Source organism: Globicephala melas, chromosome 9, assembly GCF_963455315.2.
Source record: "Globicephala melas chromosome 9, mGloMel1.2, whole genome shotgun sequence".
Taxonomy (NCBI): Eukaryota; Metazoa; Chordata; class Mammalia; order Artiodactyla; family Delphinidae; genus Globicephala; species Globicephala melas.
Genome location: NC_083322.1, coordinates 102,874,153 through 102,882,945, shown reverse-complemented (window position 1 = coordinate 102,882,945; position 8,793 = coordinate 102,874,153). Strand labels below are relative to the sequence as shown.

The 8,793-nt window shown below is 50.1% G+C and overlaps 1 protein-coding gene across 4 annotated transcripts in view; it reads right to left on the bottom strand.

Annotated features, from left to right (window-relative positions):
* Positions 1-431: 431 nt before the first annotated feature.
* Positions 432-8,793, bottom strand: part of GRB10 (growth factor receptor bound protein 10) — a 199,442-nt gene continuing 191,080 nt past the window's right edge. For all 4 annotated transcript variants that reach the window (XM_060304923.1, XM_030871324.3, XM_060304922.2 and 1 more), the window contains 2 exons: positions 6,055-6,148; positions 432-3,334 (listed from right to left, as the gene is read on the bottom strand). In XM_060304923.1, coding sequence (XP_060160906.1) covers positions 3,188-3,334; positions 6,055-6,148 — 241 coding nt within the window. In that variant the 3' untranslated portion in view covers positions 432-3,187. The remainder of the gene's footprint in view (positions 3,335-6,054; positions 6,149-8,793) is intronic.

Below are 8,793 nucleotides of genomic sequence, written 5' to 3'. Positions count from 1 at the left end.
ATGCCCTCGGACCCCCAGGTGAGGCCCTGTGGGAGCAGAGACGCAGGGCATCCACTCTCTTACTCTCTCTGCCCATTTCCTGTGTGACTGAAATCCAGGTTCTCGCACCGTCACTGTCTCGCTGCGGTGGGAAACGTGCCATTGGAGCAAACAAATATAAGCTTTTACGAGTTTCTTGAGGTGTTTGCTACACCTGAATGGGGAGCTGGTTCCTCCTGGAGCGTTCAGCAGGCTCTGTTCTCGCAGAGGAGATGCGAGGAGGGGCCCACCCAGCAGGGCCACGCCAGCCTGCACATCCCATCCGTTCCTCTGTAACTAGTTTTCGGCCAGGTTAGAGGCACGCTGTTAACATATCCTAAATCACTTCCCAAGATTTTCGTTGGCTGACCAGACCGAGGGCTTTTAAGTACAGAAACAGACGTTACAAGCAATAGAAAATGAAGAACACTGTATTTATGTTTATTTCTAATGACAAGAAACAGAACATCAGTCCCTTATTTGTACAAAAATACCTGAACGTTTACAATTAGGTTCATGAGGCGAACAGCTATGTACAGAAAGGAGCAAAGCACATGGAATAAAGGTTTTGTCTCTTCAGTTCATCCCTTCTGCAATCCCTGAAAACGCCTACACGTCAGGCCATCCTACGGTCACTGCAGGTGGCACTGTGACATCACAGCCCCCACGAGCCAGCCCCACTCCCTCAAAGGTGTGCCCATGGGTCAAACCCTCAGGTATTAAGTGCAGAAAAGAGAAGACAAAACATCTAGACTGAGGCACATACTTCTTCAAGGTTTAGCAGACGGAAGAACGTTCTGGAACTCTAACGCATAAGGTCACAGAGCTCTCCTACTTAGCGCGAATCCCCAAAGCATTTGGCGTTTTCCTTCTCCATTCAGACCAGGTTGCTACACGGAGTTTCCATTTAGAACAGAAAATCACAGGCAGAGATTAAAAAGTCAACAGGCTCCAAAACGACCCTGAGCTGTCCCGTTTACATTCATGTCATTTAAATACAAAAATAATAGTCGAATGTCCTTCAGCCCCTGGCTGGCCTGGCTGGACGCCTGCTTCTTGCAGGGGCTGCCTGTTTGCAGGTGGATCCCCAGCTGCCCGGTACCAGGGAGGTGGCTGGGGCCCCGGGAGGGTCACTCTCTGTGACAGTTCACCGCGGCCAGGAAGTACACACAGAACTGTGCGTCAGAGTCAAGCTTTAGTTCTGCTTTTAAATAAAACGTATATTTATAAATATGCAATACTGCCGATACTAGCTGTCTATTGGAGGGGGGAGTGAGTCATCTCACTGGTGGAGACTGGTCTATGTAAACAGAAAAAATAAATTGGAGAGGTGTTTTTTTTTGTTTTTGTTTTTTGTGCTTGATTTTTGTTTTTTTACAGGTTTTCCCTCCAACCGGTGAAGAGAAAAATGTCTAATGGTGTAACTGGAGCATCAGTCCCTCCAACGGAAGCAGGCTGCCAGGTATGACTTGGAGAATGACCTAATTGTCAACGGTTGGAAAGATTAACAGGCTACAGAAAAACCAAAAAAAGTGAAAAACCAAAAAAAACAACGCAACTGAGCGTTCATGGTTAAAAACATGTTTTACTAAAAATGCTTCATTTGTCTAAGTAGACACTTCATGGAAAACAAGTAGAGTGTGGCTAGTCAACTAACATACAGTGTCTATACCACAGACTGAGGTACAGCGGGTATGTGTCACTGTGTCCTAAGCCATGTGTGTCCCTTGGGAAGTGCTGCACTGGGCGGGGTCCAGGGGATCCAGTGGCCAGCAGGCCAGAGGGGCCATGGAAGCGTGGCAACCGTGATCTGGGGAAAAGAAACCGTCCTTCACCAAGTAGTCTGCCTGCCTGTCAGGGGAGCCTTTCCTGCTCTGCAGAGACAAGGCTACCCTCACATCGGAAGACTCGGCTAAGGGGACAGGGCGGAGACGGGGACAACGCAAGCCACCGTCTGACTCAGCTCCTGGAGCGGGATGCAGAGTTGTCTTTGTAACCTGTCCTCAGCTGATACTGCTGTGAGGGATTCCTGACCTGGGCCAGCCGACGGGCCACCCACAGCCTTGCACGGGCTGGCTCGGGGCCGTCGGCAGGATGGAGGCCACCAAGCAAGACCTTCCCCTACTGGGCTGCGGGGCTGCCCTCTCCAATGTCTCCATCTCTGTCACCATGGAAACCCACTTGACAAGGAAGCAGACCAATCAGGTGCCACTTCCTCTTAGGTCCTCTGATCCACTGGAGGAGGGAGGGCAGCCCTGCCAGGCCAGCACCACTGCAGAGGGGGTAAGGCAGTGATGGTCCTAGAACAGGCTGGAAGGGCTGCAGCTGGGCCAGGCGGCCTGGTGTCCACCATGGGTGGGTGGTGGGTACCCACTGTGTCTCAGGCAGGCGGGCCTGCGGCCAACTACGGGCAACCACTCAGCCCTGCGTGGTGTTTTCCAAGGAACAAGCCACCTGCAGTGTGCAGGGCACAGCACGTGGAGTCAGGTGACAGCGTGAGAAGGGGCACGTGCTCAGTGCAGGGGCTGGCTGACCATGCCGCCTGCCTGGCCACAGATCATGCCACGTGCCTACCACAGGAACACCTTTTGTATCAAAAAAGCTTCCAAGGAAACTGGGGAGGGCTAGGGTGCCGGTTGCCTGGGAGTGACCTGCAGAAGGTGGGCACCACCCTCTGCAAACAGCCTCTGGGGCTACCCCTGCGCAACTGTCTTTGCATCTCGCACAGACTGAAAAGCCACGGCCCCTCTTGCCATAAGCTGAATACAACGTTGAAAACAAGGAGTGCAAAAAAGGGATCAATACAAAAAAGTAAACATATCAGTTTTAATTGTCAAGATTATTCCAGGGCGAGAGTTCATTTCCCATCACTTCTCTCCAGCTCGTGTGCCTCCACGGCCCAGCCAAGACCATCATTCCAGTTTATTCTCGAGTCTGCTGTCTTCCGACCTCCCCGATGAGGCCAGCGAGAGGGGCGCGGCCCTGCTGGATCTGCAGCAGCACATCATCGTCAAGTCCAACAAACCACTCGATCGTGGTCGGTCAGCGCCGAACGCACCCAACTTGCTCCGAGCCCCGAGGTGCAGACAGACGTGTGTTCTGAACGATGCGCAGACCTCTTCACTCCAGTGTCAGTGTCCTCCAGCCTGCAGCCAGGGTAGACCTGAGGTCATAAGGCTACGCGGATGCAGTGGTGCTTCAGTCTGCAAGGCAGGACCCCTTTGTTCAGCTGGTAAAAGTCAACAAGCTGGATCAGGTCAGAGAATTTGGTGTTCCCGTCGTCAAGGCTGAAGAAGGTCTGCCCGTCATCCTCGCACTAGAGAGACACAAGAAGACCTGCCAAGTCAGAGGCCACAGCTCTGGGACAAAACAGGCCCCAGAGTCAGGATCAGTGCTGTCCACCCGTAGTGAGGCTCTAAGGGACACACGTGGAGCTGGTGAGGTGAGCTAGAAAACGTCAGGGCGGGAGGTGAGGGGGCGAGGGGTTTGTGCTGGGTGCTGCCAGGTCCCTCAGCTGCCGGGCAGAGAAGGTCCCCTGCTCCTGAGCTGGTCATGGGCAAGAACTCCAAGCTCCTCCTGGCTCACGTGCTCATGAGGGTGAGGTTGACCAGTTAACCTGTGAGTGTCCATGCACTCAGCACACCCCACAGAGGAGGGTGAGGTTGACCAGTTAACCTGTGAGTGTCCGAGCACTCAGCACAGCCCACGGAGGAGGGTGAGGTTGACCAGTTAACCTGTGAGTGTCCATGCACTCGGCACACCCCACAGAGGAGGGTGAGGTTGACCAGTTAACCTGTGAGTGTCCGTGCACTCAGCACAGCCCACGGAGGAGGGTGAGGTTGACCAGTTAACCTGTGAGTCTCCGTGCACTCAGCACACCCCACGGAGGAGGGTGAGGTTGACCAGTTAACCTGTGAGCGTCCATGCACTCAGCACACCCCACGGAGGAGGGTGAGGTTGACCAGTTAACCTGTGAGTGTCCGAGCACTCAGCACACCCCACGGAGGAGGGTGAGGTTGACCAGTTAACCTGTGAGTGTCCGTGCACTCAGCACACCCCACGGAGGAGGGTGAGGTTGACCAGTTAACCTGTGAGTGTCCGTGCACTCAGCACACCCCACGGAGGAGGGTGAGGTTGACCAGTTAACCTGTGAGTGTCCACGCATACAGCATGCTCGTGTAAGAGTACACAGCCCTGGGCTCTCACAGTAGGACCCCAGGCAACCTCCTTCACCCCTCTGACGTTCACTTTGCTCTATTACAAAGCAAATGTTGGATTACTCTAAGGGATTAATGAGATCATGTAGGAGAAGAACCTGGCCCAGGTCATGGAATATCTGGTAGCTATTTTTCTTAAAATGGAGGACATCTACAATATCGCCCAGAAATGAATTCACATCGATTTTAACTGAAGGAATTTTGAGATCAATGACTGCAATACACTGCGGTCGGGAAAGTTGCCCTGCACTGTTCACACAGAGGAAGTTAGCCTTAAACCTGTGTCGACGCATAAACTGAGAACCACTTCTCAATCCACAGACTCTGGAGCCCCAAGCACACCCACAGCCTGTGTTTAAGCCCTGAGGTTGCATTCTCGTTGCTACACTTCTCAAGTTCCTGTCTGTCTGATAATTCTAGGATTTGGGGTTATTTGGGACAATGGTATTACATATTCTGCTGGCCAGTACTTTTTCATTTTATTTCATATTTGAGGCTAAGAGAATAACATCTGGTCAATAATATAACGCAGCAGGAAAACAAAAAGGACTGTGGATGGGGCACTCTCCCGTGAACAACAGTCCCCAGGTTTGCTTATTACCATGTTTTGTGGAATCTGTGAAGCCTGGGCTGTAACCCACAGTCTGTCCCTCCCGGTGGTCCAGGACAGGCCACTGAGAGCTGGGAGGGTCTCATTTTCCCCGTTTATACAGTGAGGGCATCGGGCACAGCAGGGAGCGACTTCAACAGACAGTGCCAGGCAGGCTGCTTGCCCCCAGGTCACCAAAGCCAGCCCTGCCTGCCCTTCCCGCTCCCGTTCATGCCTCCTGTGCCTGCATGACTCTCCAGACAGGCAGTATGAAGTCCTGGGCTCAAGCACCCTTGAAAAACGCCAGGTCCCACTATGTGAAACGGATGCATTTGGTTCAAGCCTTCTCAGGCCTTCACTCTGTAAAGGACAGACTTATATCTGGCCACCCTCGTTCAGCAGCATATTTCCCAGGTCCGGGTTCCAGAGGAAACATTTCACGAGAGCTGTTATTACCTGCAGAATTGACCACTTCTCTACAACCACATCTATACGTACAGTGTACATAAGACACTTGGTATTCAATTTGTGCATCTCAGCCCCAACGGGACTACACATTCTCGGAGGTGCTGACAACTGTCTCCCACACAACACCCAAATCGTGAACTAGAATCTGAACTTGGGCACATGGAAGAGGTCAGTTACATTTGGCAAATCGAACCATCATTCTTAAAGAGAGTGGTGTTGACAAATACATTATATTCAATAATGAGGAGAATCTGTTTTCTGATCCAAGGACCCAGTGGAAGGATTAACACTTCTCTCTGGGGGCCACGGGTCAGTTTTCTACAGGCTTCCTGAGTCCCCCTGGTCCACACCAGCACAAGTCAGACAAATCCTGAGATTAAGTGGCCAACAGCGCGCGTCTGCACAGCCACACGTGATCCTTCCCGCGCCAGGTCCTGGGCTAACAGCTCTGCTCTGTGTCTGCCCATCACCTGACCTTGCTCTTCCCATCGGGTGCTGTCTCGGGGGCACCTATGAGCTACACAGGCGTGTCGGGGCCACAGTACAACGCCACCATTTTCAGCGTTCTTCTAGGGAAACACCGTTCCCAAGCTCAAAGAACCAACCTTTCAAGAAACTCCTGAAAGGATCTCACCGGTGAGCTTGAAACTGTCTGATGTTTACTGTTTCATAGTCTGCTTAGTTGAGACCTTGAAAATTGCACTAAGAACAAAACCGGCACACAGAAGAATAAGAATTAGTGTGAAAAACATCAATACTTACAGGTAAGATCTGGAAATTTTTAATTTTCTGATGATGACACAACGTGAGGACAAATGCCTTTGGATTACTCTGGCTGTCACGGAGGAGAAAAAGCCTGGGAATGGAAAGAGTCAATTGACTGTTAATTCAGAAAAGTCCAGACTGAATATATATATAAATCTGTATGTATATATGATGCTTCAGGAGGTTCGGGGAGCTGAGTGAGCTGTAGAGCTAGACCACCCTCCTCATCCAGACTGTGCTTTCTGTCACTCTCCACTGAAAGGAACCAGGGCTCCTTGGGGACGTCGCACCTCTAGGGCTGAGGCAGGGAAGGTACAAGGTGACACTGGTATACTTTGTGCCAGAAAATCAGGAAGCTGGCCCCAGAGGCAATGTGGCCCAATCGGGGCGCCCAAGTACCTTAACAGAACGGATGGGTTATAACCCACAGACCAAAACAAGAGTCCATGAGTCCGCACTGGTGTGATAAATGAATCATAGGGGAGGAATAAAAGCTCTTCCTAAGAGCAGAAAGCCAGCTAAATAAACAGAGGAGGATGATGAATTAGAAAACCACTATTTGGCCACTTGATTAAGGAGATCTTTAATAGATGCTGAAACCAGCATCTAAGTTTGATGAGAAACAGAATATTTTCCTAGTCTCAGCATCTACCACCTAACGTTTATGACAGAGGGACACACAGTAACCTTCCAATAGAGAAACCTGGCGGATACCACCTTCAGGTATTCGAGTTACCACCACCAGGAATGAGACAATCCACCCCAGCACCTCCTGACGGGATGCAGTAAAGGTGACCCAGCGTCACCTCCAGGGAGTGAGCAGACGGCCAAACCCGGCACGTTCTGTCCTCACTGGCTCCTCCAAGTGTCAAGACACAAAGGAAGACAGGACACGTGCTGGTCCAGGGCGGTGCTGAGGCCAAGAAGTTCTTTTCCTTGGTGATGAAGGACGCAGCAAGGACCCCTGGTAAAATCTAAGTGGATGTCAGGTGACCGAACCGCATTCACGTTAATTTCCTACATTTTATAATGATACTGTGGCTGCCTAAGAGAAGTCCTTGTTTTTAGAAATTTTATATTGAAATAATTACAACTGACTCCTAAACGGTTCTGATAAAAAAATGAGAGAGAGAACACGACAAAGCAAAGGTGCTACAAGGTTCACGACTCAGGTGCCTAGGTGACACGTATACAGGAGAATCCATTATATGATTCTTGCAAATGTTCTACATTTTGAAATTACATCAGAAAGTCTACAAATAATAAGTGATGGCCAGGCTGTGGAGAGAAGGGAAGCCTCCTGCACCGTTGGTGGGAATGTAAATTGGTGCAGCCACTGTGCGGAACAGGATGGAGGTTCCTTAAATACTAAAAATAGAGCTACCCTGTGCTCTAGCAATTCTACTCCTGGACACATATAAATGGAAAAAATGAAAACACTGATTTGAAAAGATACATGCACCCCAACGTTCACTGCAGCAGTATTTACAACAGCCAAGATATGGAAGCAGCCCAAGTACCCACCCACAGATGACTGGATTAAGAAGCTGTGGCACATATACACATATATACAATGCAGTGTTACTCGGCCATAATAAAGGATGAAATGCTGCCATTTGCAGAAACGTGGATGGACTACAGAGTATTATGCTCAGTGAAATACATCAGACAGAGAAAGACAAGTGCTGTATGGTATCACTTGTATGTGGAATCTAAAAACTAATCCAGATGAATATATATGCAAAGCAGAAACAGACTCAGAGAACAAACTCGTGGTTACCAAAAGGGGAGGGGGAAGGAGGAGGGACAAATTAGGGGTATGGGATTAGCAGATACAAACTACTATGTATAAAATAGATAAGTGACAGGGATGCACTGTGGAACACAGGGAATTATACCCAGTATCTTGTAATAGCCTACAATGGAGTACAATCTGCAAAAAGACTGAATTGCTATGCTGGACAGCTGAACCCGACACAATATTGTAAATCAATTATACTCTAACTAAAAAATTACTTTAAAACTTAGAATAGCACCAAGAAGCATCAGTCATTGCTTTTACAATGATTCCAGAACAAATCTGGAATCAGATGGGAAGACCAAGTTATTCTTTAGAAAGGAAGAGGCCCTGATCCCAGAGACAAAGTAGAAATGGCCTGAGAGGAAACATACTTTAAAGGTATTAGACACCAAATGGTGGTAAACAGCTAAACCGTCAGTTTCTAGATTGTAATGTCAGAGGGAAGGCAGTTACATAAGCCTGGGAAATCCCATGTTATAAAAGGTAAAAACGGTTTATTTCACTACAGGACGGCTTGGAGGCTTTAGAATGTAGATATTCATCCTGACACCCTTAGGGCCCCAGCATGAGTTTTCCTATCTTACCTGACTCTTTACAGCATCTTTTATTACATACCAGCCCCTCTTTGATAGCATTTTGCAGGACACACCTTGGAGGTGTGAACCGGGATGCAACTGCACCGTTGGGCCAGGCGGGCGGGAGACATGGGGCCTCGGAGCTGGAGCCGGGCCCCTGTGTGATCCGCTCGGCGTCGGCGGAGCCCGAGGGCAGGAAGACGAGAGGGCCAGCTCCTCTCCTGGGCAGGGCTGCGCGTCTGCGCCTCCCAGTCTGCGCCCTTTTCTCTGAGTGTTTCACTAGCAGAAACCTGGGGATGGGCAGGGTTCAATCTTCCTGGAGGAGAAGCTGGGGCTGTGCTTCCTCACCTGAGCCCTCAG